General features: G+C 40.8%; 1 protein-coding gene across 1 annotated transcript in view; it reads right to left on the reverse strand.

Annotated features, from left to right (window-relative positions):
* LOC104279377 (protein unc-79 homolog) overlaps positions 1–16,678 on the reverse strand; it is a gene marked incomplete at its 3' end in the record, with an annotated part of 72,690 nt that overhangs the window by 34,483 nt on the left and 21,529 nt on the right. Inside the window, 14 exon segments of the mRNA XM_009876645.1 lie at positions 234–435; positions 2,764–2,945; positions 3,284–3,441; positions 4,336–4,484; positions 4,566–4,645; positions 5,043–5,184; positions 6,451–6,678; positions 7,282–7,503; positions 8,825–8,965; positions 9,850–9,973; positions 10,831–11,021; positions 12,909–13,139; positions 15,355–15,526; positions 15,857–16,086. Coding sequence (XP_009874947.1) covers positions 234–435; positions 2,764–2,945; positions 3,284–3,441; positions 4,336–4,484; positions 4,566–4,645; positions 5,043–5,184; positions 6,451–6,678; positions 7,282–7,503; positions 8,825–8,965; positions 9,850–9,973; positions 10,831–11,021; positions 12,909–13,139; positions 15,355–15,526; positions 15,857–16,086 — 2,452 coding nt within the window.

Below are 16,678 nucleotides of genomic sequence, written 5' to 3' on the forward strand. Positions count from 1 at the left end.
AACCACATCCTAGTGAAAGTAAAGCACGACGCCCAAAGGAGCGACAGAATAGCCTGATCTATACTTGGACACTCAAAAAAACCTCAAACCAAATTATCCTCTCTTGGCCTGAAAGATTACTTAATTACAGAGAATTTATACAGGTGAAACCTACACCTCTCTCAGACCCTTGCAGGCAGCTGAAATTCCAGAAGCTGATAAAAGGTAATCAGATTGATTTGGACTCTGCTTACTTGTTGGGAAAGGGAATTCTTTGTTGCAGTCCAGATGAAGCTGTGCTTCCAGAGACAGGGTCTCGAAGCGATTCACAAAGAACTCCCAGCTCAAAGCTGGAATATCTGCTTTCAGAAAATGAAGTAGCAAAAGCTTACTAAGAATTGTGGGCCTATCCTTGACAACTGTGTCAAACTGGAAATCAAGGCAGAGGCAGAGACCCTATAGAGGAGAAAAAACAGGGGAAAAAAAAAGCAACACAGAACTGAGACGTGAAAACTTTAAACATTTTTAAAAGCAAAGTGAGGTCAAAGCTCACAACTTCTGTTAATTAGTACAGGATAAAGGTTTAGCTTTTTTTTTCCTACCAAGTCCTTTAAATCAGAATGCTACTGATATCAGTGGAAAAGTAAGCTAAGGAAGGAGATAAATGAACATCATATTTAGAATGCAGAATTTGCTAAGATTTTGAGGAATACAAAACTAAGGCAAACTTCTGTCCTACTGCACATTTGGTACACCGTATCAGAGTATTCTTTACACACTCCTGCCTGAGAAAAAGCTTTTATTTAGGCAACCAAATCAAGTCCTTAATTACGAAAAGAATTATCAGTAAGTCCAAGCAGAGGAAGAAAGATGATGTGGTAAAGTGTATCAGAAGCACTTTGCTTCAAAATGTATTTTATTTGCTCTAGAATTTTGGGTGTAGTGTCAAGACATGTTTGAGAAGAAAATCCACACTGCTGACAGTGAACTCAGTGAATTCAAGTTCTTTGGAAACTATTTTGAAAAGCCACTACATGGAATAAAACTAGCAAGTATTAACAGCTTTTTAGAAGCAGTAACATTGAACTTCTTTAAAAAATATTAATTTTATCCTCCAGGGAACTAAAACTGAATATGAGATTTATTTTTTTTTTTATTTTGCTTGTATACGTAGGCTCTGATCCACTTTCATATCTGCTTAGTTTTAATCACAAGAATTCTCACTGGCAGAGTCTTTCACATGCTTAAAAGTGCATGCCTAAGTAAAGCTTATAGAATCATAGAACAGTTTCATTTGGAAGAGACCTTCATGATCGAGTCCAACCTTTGTCCTAGCCCCATCAACACCACTAAATCACGTCCCTCAGCACAACATCTACCCATTTCTTAAAACATCTCCCTGGGCAGGCTGTTCCAATGGCTGACAGCCCTCTCAGTAAAGAAATTCTTCCTACTATCCAACCTAAATCTCCCCTGGTGCAACTTAAGGCCATTTCCCCTCATCCTATCACTCGCCACTAGGGAGAAGAGACCAAGCCCCACCTCACTACAACCTCCTTTCAGGTAGTTGTAGAGAGTGATGATGTCTCCTCTCAGTCTGCTCTTCTCCAGGATAAACAGCCCCAGATCCCTCAGTCATTCCTCATACAGCACATGCTCCAAATCCTTTCCTAGCTTGGCAGCCCACCTCTGTACCCTCTCCAGCACCTCGGTGTCCCTCTTGTAGTGAGGGGCCCAAAACTGGGCACAGTACTTGAAGTGAGGCCTCACCAAAGCTGAGTTCAGGGGCATGATCACCTCCCTGCTGCTGCTGACACCACCATTCCTGATACAGGCCAGGATGGCATTGGCCTTCTTGTCCCCCTGGGCACACTGCTGGCTCATGTTCAGCCGGCTGTCCATCAACACCCCAGGTCCCTCTGCCTGGCAGCTCTCCAGCCACTCCTCCCCAAGCCGTTGTGGCCGAAGTGCAGGACCTGGCATTGGCCCATGTGACTGGCCTTGGCCCAGGGATCCAGCCTACCCAGATCCCTCTGTAAAGCCTCTCTACCCTCAAGCAGATTGACACTTCACCCAGCTTGGTGTCATCTACAGACTTAGTAAGGATGCACTCTATCCCCAAAACCAAATCATTGATGAAAATGTTAAACAGGACTGGGCCCAGTACTGAGCCTTGGGGGACACCACTTGTGAGTGGCCACCAGCTGGATTTATCCCCATTGACCACAACTCTTTGGACTCAGCCACCTAACCAGCTTTTTACCCAGCAAAGCGTATGCCTATCCAAAACATGAGCAGCCAATTTCTCCAGAAGAATGCTGTGGGCAACAGTGTCAAATGCGTTCCTAAAGCCAAGGTAGACAACACCCACAGTTTATGTTTGAATGTATTTTCTCATTGTCAGCTCAGCGTGGTGTCATAAGACTTAGAATTTATTTATTTATTTAAAACTGAAAAATGAAAATAAATTTTAAAATAATTAAAAAAACATCTACAGCATTTTAAAATAGCAGTTCAAATGCAATAGTAATCCTTCGCAGATAAAGTTTTTACGGTCGGACTCAACTATCTTAAAGGTCATTTCCAACCTAAATGATTCTGTGATTCTAGGGCAGGATCAATTTCCGTGGTTATTTTGTGTACATGTCAATTACAAACACCCCTCAGGCTTGCCTGAAGAGGTACTGGCAATGCCCGTGATGCCAAATGCCTGAACCACTTTGAACTTTGGGTGAGAACCCAGATTCCCATTTGAAGACATTTTTCTGTACACAATCAACCTACCTGTAAAGCTGGCCTCTTTATGGTGTCAAGTAACAGACCAGCTCTTGTAGCTACTGCTGGGTTAACATCCTCCACAGCAGTCAGGAAACAGCAAAATGCATGAGCCAAAGAGTACTTCAGTAGGTGGTTTTTTGTCACAGAGTGAATATCCAAAAACCTGCACAGCACAGCCACCTTTTCCACTGTAGCAGCCACGCCCCCAGAAAAAGAAAATACACATATTAATTTAGGCAATGGCTTCTTTATATTCCAATTAGTACACCTCTCAGAGATAGGCACATCTGAGAAAGTAACAACAAAAAATGCTGGCAAGTGTTGGAATTTTGATTCTGATTATTCAAAATGTTTCATGTTCTCCTCTATTTTACTGCATTCTTATGACACAGTTTTGAACCAGACTATCCCCAAAACTCTCCAAAGCAGTAAAGAGATAATCATCTATTACTCAATGACAGTAAAGAAATCTCCACCTCTTCAGTGAAGCAACAAAAAGCAAATAGTGTAGATTTCTCAGGCCCACCTGCTTCAAATCTCATCTTCCAATCTTTGCTGTTGAAATTGCTGTTTATGATTGTCCAGAAAATGTCAGCTCCATGGGGAAGCGAAAGAGCATGAAGAAGAAGTGGGACTGCCAGGGAAGAAAGCTGAGAGAACTCAGACTTCACAACTCCCCATAAGCTGGAAAGACCAAAAAAGAGCAAGTCTGCTTATAAAAACACTCCTTTGATATCCCTTCTTCTAAATGTCTGCACTGTATTGTTGGTGGGAATGAGCTTTTCATGAAAATCTCTATGAGCCATCTTGGGTATTCATGTGACTTCTACAAAGTTGCTGGTAGGAGAACAGAGCCACTTGCAAATCTTCAACTACAGCAGTTTTTCTTGAAAATTCAGGTTCAAACATTCCTTACATTAAAACACTTCAGATGGCAAAGAGTTTGCCTAATTCAGGGCACAACTGCCACAGAACATGATCTATGCTATAGATTAGCAGTTTCAGTACGACCAGCCTCAGCGCATATACCACATGAACTGCCTTGGGACTACGAATCATGTCCATCCATGAATTACTGAGATCTTGAGCGTTCACAATTTGCTGGTATTTAGCTTCAGGACAGATTCTCTAGTCTGCTAAAACCCTATACTCTCAGGAGATGCTCAGTGAAACTGATACAGAGCAGCTATAAGCGCTGATGAACACACTCTATTTCAGAACATCATATGCTGATGTTCTGTTCAGTGAGTTTTCTGCAAATGCCCTTTTCTCCAAAAAGGAACTTAAAATGTGGAGATTTCAATCCAATTCACTCTGAAAATGCCATTATTCAATATGAGAAACTCTGACTCTCTGCAAAACAAGTGGTGCACAACAAAATAGCCATGATGGACAATGCAGGGTACCTTGGTTTTATTCGCAACTTCTTAAATCAGCCCACGCACGTCCCCTTACACAGTAACCCTTCCAAATTTCCCTGCTACCCTTCGTTAATTTCCATGCTAAACCTTCAAATTCTTTGATGCCAACAATAAATGTAGAGTTGAAGAACCGGCAAAGTATGAAGACAAAACCTACCTTGCGATCAGCATGTGATCTTGAATATAGGCAAGAAATTGTGGATGGTCCTTTCTTGCTATGTACAGGCATTCCCCATGAAGACACAGGATCTTCAGGCAGTTCAGCATGTTAAAAAGAATGTCTGGTTCTTCAAACCTTGACATTTCCTGTGTAAGCAGATGTACTAGTTTCAGCACAGTAGCACTTGAATAAAAATTCAAACTAAACAAACAAGTAATCGGTGTTACCTGCAATATAGTGTATATAAGCTTCAAAGTAACTGGAAGTTGCTGATAACAAAATTTTCTTTCTGTGTCATTCTTTATTGCTGTTAAAAATATAAGTTACATAAAATGTGTTAAAAATCTCTCGTCTGGTGATTCAAATTAAACCAAAGAATGTCAAAGTGATGAGAGAAACTAATTCTAGCCACAGTAACCCTGTAGTCAGTAACGTTACAAGGAATTTTTAATGTTTTTGCTACTTTACAAGTTCAAAAAGCCAAGATTTCTTCTAACATCTTTTGAGAGACAGTCACACTTGCTATCAATGTAACTACAGCCTTCCTACTTAATTAATTTGTTGAAAGAATTAAATGCATGAGAAAAAAGAGACTGTGCATTGTTGGACTTGAAAGACTGCTTCAGAACCTTGTATTTTATACGAGTAGAAGCATTTCATCTAAAGCCTTTGTGAAACACTCAACCTTCTCACCCTCCACCTACCGGCATTTTCTGTGGTCTCTGTGTGATTTCCTGGGTTTTCTCCATGCTTTGGTGCCAATTTGTCTTCCTCTTCTCCTTCAGTTCCTATAATAAACTCAGGTCTAGTATACAGAAGACTATCCTCGAGGTTATCTGTGGGCTCCTTCAAGAATATAATAAGTAAAATTCGTTTCTTGATGTTATCTAAATACATGAGGCCACATCCTGCTAAGTCACATTTGAAGCTGAGCTCAAGCAAGGCAGATGCTGTCTAGTTCCACGTACACTTCTGCATTCAAATCGCCCACATATCTAAAATTCTGCATCAGCATACACATACCTACAAGACTTGTGTTCCAAACATGGATTTAAGTGATACCACTTAACAGAAACTGTATATCCATACTTGATCTGAGGTGGATCCAACCACAGGGCCATGGTTTCACCAAACTTGTCATCCTTGCCTCAGAAAAGTAACAGAGAGGAGCAGGGTGTGTTTCCTATGCCACTGTAGAGTTATGGGCTTAGAGGTAGGAGCTACCCCAACCACTTTTACATTGAAAAAAGGACCAGGCTGAAGTTACTTCCACCTGTGGCCAGGTGCTCAGGATTATAGGTTGCCATTGTGATCTTTATGTTATAAATTGCAAGGTGGATCCTAGAAATGGTATTGAGCCCCAGCTCTGAAGACTGCACCACTTCCTACTTTTCAGCTGAGGTGAGAATCTGACCTGAAAGGGCATGAGATGATTTTTTTCTAGCTCAAGTTACTGAATACCACATAGACAATACCTGCTATTAACATACACACCCAAATAGAATTCTGAAACTTTCACACATCAAAAGCATCGTTATGTTCACCACCAAAAAAAAAAATTACTAATAAACATCCTTCCACTAACATGTAACAGCTCATGAGCACTCAGAATAAGAGGAAAGATGCTGTCTTCTGAACTATCAGATGGAACACTTACATATAATAGACATGCACCTAAGATAAATGCACTGCACCACAAATAATGCTTCAATCCTTCTGCAAAGCTACAGAGGACTTTAATGGTGACTAGCAACATCTGTGTCTGATAAATATATCTGGAATATACTCTGGTTTTCAACAGCGCTCAGTATTTGCAAATGAGCCTAACATTTCACATTTTATTTAAGACACAGTATCGTAGCAGTGTCCTTCCAAAGTCAAACAGCACTTAAATCTTGACAGGAGAAGAGCTCATACTGGATGAATATTGGCTTTCCTGGGCTCTTGGAATCAATTCAAACTTAAGAAATTTCACAGTTCAATGGCATTTTGTTTTAACCTCCGAAATCCTCCATGCCAAAGGTCAGCACCCTCATGCACAACATAAGGAGAATAATGAAGAAAAGAAGTTTCAGCACACCAGTAATACAGACCCTTTTCTGCTCTACTTACCACAAGCCTAATTTCTTCTTTTGGAGCAAGCTGTTCCAGCAGCTCAAAACCCAACTGGTAACAAAGAATGCTGGACTGACACAGACCACATTCAACTGCTTTTTCATCTTTCTGACAGGTGTGAGAACCACCCCAGGGTGCCTGGAACACATTGTTTATGATGGATATTATATCTTTTGAAATGCTATTCTCTAAGCCCAACGTGACACCATCATCCTGCAGTTCCATCTGAAAGAGAGTGAAAAGAGTAATGATTTATTATTTATTTAAAAGTCAGAGCACTAACTACTCTGCTTCTTCCTACATTTCTGCTAGTATATTACAGTACTAGGAAGACTCTGAGATAAATTGTAACTTACAATTTTAAACTGCCACTAGTGTTAAGGCTCAAGGTCAAACACCTAGAATAAATAGACTATTTCAGGCACAGTATCCATGAATTCTACCTTGACACAGTTATCCAAAACACTTGGCCTTGAATTCACAATGTACAAATTTAGCTATCCAACAATTATGCATCTAGCCCTACACCTATCAAGAAGCCCCTGTTCCTAGTCTGTAGAAATAAACACACCTCCAAGGAGATGTTCTTTCCACTCTTAGGAGTTATCTAGCATGAACGCGGAGGTACCTAACTTCTTTTTGTTTACCATCAACCTCTAACTCCAGTGTGTGTAAAGGCAGATGACAGCTCTAGATGGATTTAAATGTCTTATACTTCATGCCAGTCCCTTCGCAGTAAAGGGTTTTAAAACAGGACCTAAGGAGAACCAGAAGTGACAATAGAATTTCAGTGCCCCCTCAATGTGGGTGTTTCCCTTCTGCAAGTACCTGCTTCAAGATGAGATCAAACATCAGGATGAAGCAATTAAGATTCATTTCATCATCTTCACCGTCAAAATCAATTGTCTTTCCACTGGGGTGACCAAAGTTCTTGAAAGGGCTATGAAAAGGGCTACGTATTGGACTCCGAAATGGACTCTGGAAGGGGCTTGGGAAAGGACTCAGCATGTTGTGCTGAACTCTGCGCCCAGGGTCAGAAGCAACGCTTACCTGAAGACACAAGGATCAAGATGTTCAAATGACTGTTAAGCATTTAAACAATCTCATTCTATATAAAACTGCAGAAAATTTCAAGAATTTTTGACAGTCTTCCTATACCCTTCTGTAGCTTTTTTTCCCCCCAAATCTATATGTGTCCTGTAATGTCATTAAATGTTAAAAAAAAACAAATAAAAGTACCGGAATCATTCTGCTCAGATGTATACATTCTCTTAAGCTAAGTGGTTGACACCTGTTACCTTATTCCTACCGAGAGGGCATTTTAACCTCACAAACCAAACAGAAAATTGATGCAGGCAGTAAAGCAGTCACCAGGTTACAATGACCTGCTCCATGATCCAGCAGGAGGCCACCTCAAAAGAACAATGTAACTACGGTTAAACCAAGCTCAACGGGAACCAGACACAACAGTAACAACATGCACAGGTCTGCATTGATGTATGTCCACACCACAGCACTGCATGTGTTAGAGAAACTCTAAATGTTGCAGGGAGATACAGTCAGATGACACGAGGTCCATTTTTACACCAGTTATAGGCTGAAAGACCAGATAATAAGTTTGTCTGTTTTTTCTGCTTAGTTTAAAAGTGGTCATGGGCTAAGGTGTGTGAGTGCTCTCTGCAGAACTATGTCAGAAGACAGGCAGACCACACCTTACTGCCTAGATGCTGTAGTTCCTTAAATCTAAAGATCTAACATACCAAGCCCTCTTGTTCCTGCTGTCCTTGAAGCACTCTGTCCAAGACTGAAGAGAAGTTGGTCTGAGTAGGTGTAGCACCTAAAGTTTTGTACATGTATTCTTGCGGAAAGTTAAGTCTTTGACAGACAACTTTGGCTCAGTTCTTTCATCTCTTGGATGCAGAAACAAAAGGCAGGGAAACAAAAATACAGTCTGCTCTGTCACCCTTTCTAAACATACCTAGGCCCACCAAATTTGTACTAGAACACTCAGGGTGACCAACTGTGACCAACTGTCCATGGCAACTTATTGTTGATGGTTATTAGCAGAAGGTGCAGAGAACAAAAAAGACTGGAGAAGACAGCAAGAACACACCAAAAATATCCCAAACAAACCAGTCCACCAAGGAAAAACCACACAGCTCTTCTGCAGATCTTATCTGCATTATCTTTGCAATGACCATGTGACAGAGTGCTATTAACTGAAAAAGCTATGCCAATTTTCTTCAGTTTTCAAAATTTACAGAGTTTCCAACCAAATGCTGCCATACTGAAGATGACCTTTTAACTCTTCACATGCATTCTATTAGGAAAACTGTTCTTAAAAAAAAAAAAAGCAAGATAAATAAGTTACCCTCCGAGCTGCAAGATTTCCTGCCAGTTCACTGACTCTCGATTTTCTTTGGTTTGCTAACTCCTTCACAGAATTAACTCCATCAGAAAACATGCTGATTAGTAACTGAAGAGGAACAACAATGTCTAGTTCTGATAACACCTGAGGAAAGACAATAAATTAAAAAAGTGTTAAGTTTCAAGTTTGATCAAAAATGCCAGCTACTTTTTAAGCACCTTTATCATATGATCCTCAGTTGAGCAAGTTCCACACATTTAATTTTGCGATTCAATGAAGCAGGCTGCAAGCTTAGATTTCTGGCAAAGAAAAACGGCAAACAAAGAGTATTTTCAACATATTTGTTGGCATCTGCTTGGTGCACCTGGAGATCAGTTTTATGCACAAACACACAGGGAGGTGAGGTTGTTCCATAAAAATATTTCTGTAAACTGAAAGTATTACCAATACTTGGATTAATAACTACATACTGTATTTATTATTACTTAACACTGAATTTCTGTATTTATTCTAAGAATTCAGTCAAAATAATAGTCTACCGATGTCAACATAGTGACAGGATGGTTATCTGCAAATCACTGAGGGATCTGCAAATCACTGTGGGAATACTAATCATCTGTTCCGTCACCAACACTCAGACCTAAGTATGAGCTCATTTGTACCAGTTCTTAATATGCAGGAACAATCACAGCTGCTCGCAGAGTCTGGAATTAATTTGGAATCTACAGACCAGATTCTGTTGAGACTGAAAACTACTGCTGGCAAAAGGTCAGACAGCTGAACAGCCCTGAAGACATAACTGACATTCAAAGTAAAAGGAATTTTCAGGTTTTCATTACATCGCCCATGATGGGCTAGTAACATAAAGCTTCCTGGGATCTGCCTACCAACCACCCTTACACTGGTGCTAAGCACAGGGCAGAAAGATTCCATGATCCTTGGAAAAGTGGCTTTCGGACCCTCTCTGTTTTTTTCTTTTCCAAAATCAGAATCTGCTTCAGCATGAGTTGTCATGAGAGGACACTTACGTGCAGCCAAAGCAGCGCCTGCTCTTGCACAGAGGACGGATATCCTGTGAATCGACAGCTAATGAAGCCAAACATCTCTTCCATGGAGAAGGGGAGAGGGCAAAGTTCAGTGTCAAACATTTTGCTGAAAAGTAGAACAAAAATATAGCATCACTGAGTTACCATGGCATACCCTGTGTGGCATATAACAAAAAAACTAGCAGAAAGGCAAACTCACTACCAACCCTGATGATGCTTCTGTAAGGTTACAGGCATCCTCACCCTCCAGGGGAACTGAGCTATGCTGATACCTGACTGCACAAGGTCCTCTCTGAATTTGGTGATGCACCTTAAGAATTTACATCACATTTTATATCATGCTCAGTTTCATTTGATAGCAGTATCTTTTTCAATATCTGACATAAAAATTGGAAAATTTCCAATTGTCCACTATTACATCTTTACACTTTAAAACTTTGCATCAATACCTACAAATATAAACTTACAGTCAGTTTCAGAGCCTCTTCATCAGTTAAAAGTCAATATGAAGTTTTATTGTCAAAGGCATACACTGGACATGAAATTATGACTCAGAGAGCCTCCAATCTTATCCTGGTGTTTTCTTTGCTCAACAGGGAAAATAATGTATCATCACTCTTTCACTGCCAACTCTGCTAATCCCCACCATTTCTCATCAATGACTGGCCAGGAGGAGAAAGATGCTTCTTCTACCAAGTTGCAGAAAGCCACTGAAAACATGCCATGCTCACAGCAAAGAAGCATCCATATAGTCAGTCCTGATTCAGATTCGAGGGTATCAGGAGGAATAAAAGGAAACTCTCCCAAAGGCTTGGTGCTTTAGTTTAAATATAAAAAATATAAAAGCATTCATCCCCTACTGTCCATTGCCCACAGACTTTTTTTGTCGTTGTTGTCAGCATCTAAATCCCTCAGCAATTAACATATGCAACCATAGAATGGTTCCTAAATATGTCTACGTACCTCAACACCTCCCGGAACTCTTTCAGTTGATTATCAGGCACTTCCGTCCTTATAGCTTCCAACCACTCTGGCATGATACATTCCCACACGGACTGGTTTATCACATTGTACGGAATCAAGCAAAGGATTCGATTCAGCCCTTCTTTTAACTGGGTCACAGCACTACACGATTTGTCCCAGTATCCACCAACCTGTAGGTATTTCCAGAAATCATACTGATGAACAATACTTACAGTCCCTGTAACCTGCCCAGCACCATAAAATTGCTCAGTGTGTTGCAGCCAGGAAATTCTGGGGAGTGATCATGGGTTCTTCTAGCCTGAATTAGAATTCTGCCATGGGGATTGCATTGGTTTTTTCCCCTCTCTCATTTGACCCACAGTACACAAAACCACTGTCAAAGACTCAGATAAAGTTTGCTCACTCCCAGGCCATTACACAGAGTAAACTCTCATTGTTTGCTGTTCTCAACAAGGAACAGATTTGTTTGGTCAAACCTGTGCCTTCAGTTATTTGTTCTGGGTAGCTTGTTGCAGTGCTGGGTCTTGATTTTAAAAAACTTAAGTCTATACCAGGTGTTCTTTTGTGTTTTGGGGTTTTTTTTGACAAAAGGTTCTAAGTGACAGTAGCCAAGAAATAGACTTCTAAGTAAATAAGTAACTGGCCTACAGAGATTAATTATTCTAACTGACCAAGGCTCACATCTGCTGTTCCTGACTAATGGCTCTAGAGATGCCTGCTGCTTTGGCAGCAATTACTGGTAATTCCAGCCAAACTGGTTTTTTCTCCATTCATCACAGCTAATTTCATGACTGTTTGTCTTCATGTTCTAGTGAACCCTTGCAAACCTGGCAAGTTGTCAGTCTGGTCCTAAGTATTGCAGTGGGGTTAACAGAACTCACAGAAGGGACTAGATGCAAGACAAGAAAAGATCCTCGACAGATCAAGCCTCAATGCCATGATCTCTTTTCTTCAGTTCTAATACCCAATGCATCCATCCATCTCCCAAATTCCCTCAGCTGCCCTCCCATCCTCCCATAGCCAGGTGTGTCTTCAGAGCAATGGTTCAGAGTAAGACACATACACGTGCTGGTCTACACACGTACAGCAAATCCCATATATTAGGTATTGAAAAAAACCCATAGATGCACAGTTCATCCCCAATGATGTAATATATCACAAGTCTTTACAGCCCTTCCTAGCCTAGCCACTTCATTTGAGGCAACAAAACTAGCATATCCTCTGGACACTGTACAAAATAGAGTCATGAAATTCAAATCTCCCAAAGCACATTTGGTATGGGTGGCAGTGATAAATGAGGAAAAAGTCTTAAATGCCTCAAAAACATGAAGTTCCTGTTTTCATGCTGATGTTTCACTTTCCACAGAGGAATATTCACATGCCTGACTTCGTTGCCTGTCTTCACTATGCAGGTTAAGTGGTGAGTTCTGCTTCATAATTAATGGATAGAAAGACAGACTCTTTCTAGAAGAAATTCCAGCAATGGTCTCACTTATGTACCCTGAACAACCTTACAGATAAGTCTCTTTCTCTCCATCAGCAATATGGTGAACCACAGCAGACTACTCTCTTAACTGGTCACTTAAATTAGGTATTTGAAGCTACAGGGCCTCAGGATGCCCAGAGCTCCTTTCAGCTACAACTGCATGATTTCACGAACCTTAATTCACAGCAGAGATGAAGTATGAAAAGAACAGTGAAACATTAGTAAGGCAGACTAGTAAAGGACAGCTTTACACCTGGGAGTAGACAAATAATGCCTTTTACTAAAGACAAGCTTGGGTGCTTCAGGTGCACAATGGAAATGTGCAGCTCTCAAAAATATACAGTATCTTTCAATACCTATAATATTCTTCCAACTTCATATGACTGTAATAATCCCCACTAACACAGTAAAACTAAAAAGTGTTATGAAGAAGAAGAATTCCTGAACTCCACTGCCCTCTCAACCACTGAGACTTCTTTCGCCTTGACAGAGATGGGGGAGAAATGGTCTTTATACTTAAGACTTTAACCTCTGTGGCAAACAAAAGAACCTTCAGATAAATCATTCTTACCCTGGCGAACTCCATTGGTTTAGGAAGGAGGCACATAACCATGACATCAAACCGGACATCACAAACCGTCTTCAACCACTTAGTAACAAACTGGGGTTTAAGCTTTTCAACCAGGCTACCGACTTCATCATCCATCATGTAAGCTGTGGAGTGAAACCACTGGAACACCATGCTAACCAGCCTCGCTAAACTCTCTGTGGGTGTATTCTCACTGGGAGTGCAAAGGCTCACCTGGAAGACAGAAACGCAAGTCAAGGTTCATTTTTTGAATTAAAGGCAGCATATTATTTGTCTACTGTACTTCGCATACAAGGATGCAGATTACATAAGAGACAAATGAGCTGATTAGCATTAAGTGGAGTTTGGCTCAGGATACTTGACAAAACAAATGAGAAAAAAATAGGAAGGGGGAAAAAAACAAGCATCAAATTTTTGTTTCTTAATTTCAACAATGAAAATATCAATACGGAATGATTGGACAAAATGAAACATGTTGATTTCAACTCTAAAATTACTTTTCATTTCAAAAGGTAATGTGATGTCTGGCAAAATATATAATGAACATATACATATATATAAAATGTACAAGATAAAAAGACAAATCAAATACAGAGTTTCAAAAACTCTGAAAGAAAACGTCTACTTAATATATTAAGTAATCTTTGCTTTGCAAAAGGATTCGGGTTTTGATATTTTGTCCTTACTTGGGGTGAGAATATGAGTTTTAAGTCCTCAAAAACTCTCACAGAATAATTATTATTATTCTCCCCTTCTTCAAACCCTTTCTAGAGTGAGGTGTGTAGTGTAAAACCATCCCAAATCTGAGACCAAGTCTGTACCCCGGTTCACAGACCAGGCATACTGCTCAGCCTTTACTTGCTATTCGAATTTCTGGTATCTCTTGGGGACAGGAGACAAGGTTTCAAGTCAGGTTGCTGCACTGAATCCAAAGAGTGGAAAACAACAGATGCCAGAAGATTTAGGAAGCTACTTTAACCACCTATCAGCTGTTCACTGCCACTTCCTAGTGAACTCTCAGTGCTTTGCTCTCAGCACTTGGCAACCTGAAACCAGTGACTGCTGCCTTGCAGCAAGCAAACAAAGAAGAAACATTCATGCCATTTCTGGGAAAACAGCTGACAGCACTGCTTCCCAGAGAAGACCGGTAGCGATCTTACAAGGGTTTTTCCTCTACATTTTTGGGGGGGATAAAGCAGCTAACAAAACCCTTGCTGATTGTTCTACTTCCTTTTAGTTAGAAGTACGGTGCTAACTTCCTGGTTCGCTTGTCTCAGTTGAGTATTAACTCAAAGGCAGCATCAGCTGGCAGCATTTTAATAGGAACTCTTGAGCTCTGTCCAGTTTCTAGATAAAAGGTGTTCATTTTATGAAAGACAACAGTAACTCATTATTTACGACAATCTCTGCTGTCATGTCTGCCAGTACTCACTACAGAGAGATCAAGAGATTTGAAAAGAATGAAGTCATTGAGGTCCTCCTCCCTGCCATAGAAAGACTTTCAATGTCAATGATGAAGCATGTACATGGTAACAAAAGTTTTTCTGTTCTCACTTCAGTTCTACTTCTGGAAATGCATGCTTTCAGTCTTTACAAAACATCCCTCAAAATGGAATAGATGGCTATCATACAATTTTTTTTAAAAAAGTAACAAATGGCTTTAAGTCTACAATATTAAATAAAACCCAGGAGATACAAGCAGAATACAAAGTTTACTCATGGAGCCATTTGAAGCAGTAGAGCAGCTTTCTTGGCATTATGGAATTCTAGACTTGCCACCCTGTTGTCCCTATCTCCATTTAGGTGATGGATGAGGGGTCCTACTATTCTGTACTCATCACTGGATGATTGAGGAGGAGAGAGTCTGAAAGCTACTGTGAGGGGTAGAGCCAGTGGGGTTTCATTCTGTCCACCTAAACTGGGTCAGTTAACTGGAGTACAATGACTGGGACTGATTCAGCTAGACCAGTCTGAAGGCAGCAAGGGAAAGCAGCCTGCTAAGACTCCTCCAGCCTATTCAGAGGCAAGAGAGAAGGCTGAGCTTCGAGAGAGCAATGCCGAAAGATGGAAGGTGAGGGAGAGATCTTTAAGGGATTGTTTTTAAGGTGAAAATAATTGCAATTCAGCAGGGGGCACTTGTGAGCAGATGATGACAGTCAAAAACACTCAGAGAGTAAATAACTGTTATACAGTCTATACAGGACTCTGATTATACACTCTATACAGAGCTTGAAGGCAGTCAGTTGCTCCACCCAAACTCGTTCTGAAATCTCAGTCTGACAGCTTCACAGAACTCCTTTTTGCTTACAAACCACAGAAGCATACAACTAAAGCCAAAGAAGGGGCGGGGGGGGAAGAGATAGAATTGAGGCTTCAGAAAGAAAAGGAGAGGGATATGAGAGGAGTGAGAGAAGAGAGAATTTCTCACCAAGAACCAGATTCCAAACTGGCTCAGGAGGCGTTGGTCATGCTTGTCATCATCCTTATTATCAAAGTCTGTGTTGTCCAGGGAGTGATGGGAAGAGGAAAGACCCATCTGTCTTCTGCGGTTAAGTTCATACTCCCTCTGCTCAGCATGAAACTCTGCTTCCTTCAGCAAGCTACAAAACAAGCCTGTGGTCAGTGAATGTGGCTTTCTTCCACTGGGTACAGGTATCTGATCATGAATAACTACAGGAATAAGGCATCTGATGTCATCATTTTCCAGACAATAGTAATAACATCAAACTCTAGGATTCAAGGTTGATTTCCTCCATGAGGACAACATCCACCACTGATTGGTACTCTGCTAGAACAGCAGGAGCTCAGGGGCCCTGCTCTGAACTTACCCTGATGAGATTAAAATCAGCTTGCACAAGATTTACAGGTAGCATATATATGAAAGCCTGATTCTGCTTCACATATTGATGCCTCATAAGCTGCCATATTACCTGATCACAGCTTCCACAGTACATACAAGTTCCTCTGCCCCACACTCCCGGGTATTGATGGGGGGTGGTGAAGTCTGATACAGATGGGTTTCTGCGGCTGCCCCCACTTCACTGCTGTGATGATTTGAATGGCATCTTTTGCAATAGCGCACGGGCCTGTTGCCATGGCGGCCACAGCAGCCCGCTGAGAAGCATGTGACAACAGCTCTTCTGACATGGGAGCTACAGTTCTGGAAAATAAAAAAGATTTTATCAGGCCACAATTATCAGGAAGCAGAACTGGAAACAGGGATGAGAGTCAGCACTGAGGAACTAGCTCAAGCGTTGGTCATTTCCAAAATCACTATACATACGCACAACTATGCGCGAACTCCCGACACCAAGTGTCATTGAACTTCCAGAAAGATGACCTCAGGCCTAAATCCTGGGCCTAGACTTAAATGTCACTGTTGCTTGTTTTGGAGTAGACCAAACCAATATTTAAGTCATCAACCTCAACTTTCTGGCTTGGAACAATCTCTAAAATTTCCAGTAGCTCTCTTAACCCCTGCTTGTACTTCAGAATGCCTTTTTAAGTTATGCAGAGCAACAGGCAGATTCTTAGGAGTGCAATCAGTGGTGCCACATCAGCCTATGCTGCGTAAGAATCAGCCTTATGATAGGTAACCCTCCAAGCCTCCCAAATATGCTCTATCTTTATTTTTGCCATGGGGTAAACTGGCCCAACAGAAAAGCTTTCATTACTGCAGAAAATCTAGAACATGTTATACATTGTTCCCTCATTATTAAAATGTTATTAAAACATACTAGCTGATATGTATT

Source organism: Apaloderma vittatum, unplaced genomic scaffold (assembly GCF_000703405.1).
Source record: "Apaloderma vittatum isolate BGI_N311 unplaced genomic scaffold, ASM70340v1 scaffold4789, whole genome shotgun sequence".
Classification (NCBI taxonomy): domain Eukaryota; kingdom Metazoa; phylum Chordata; class Aves; order Trogoniformes; family Trogonidae; genus Apaloderma; species Apaloderma vittatum.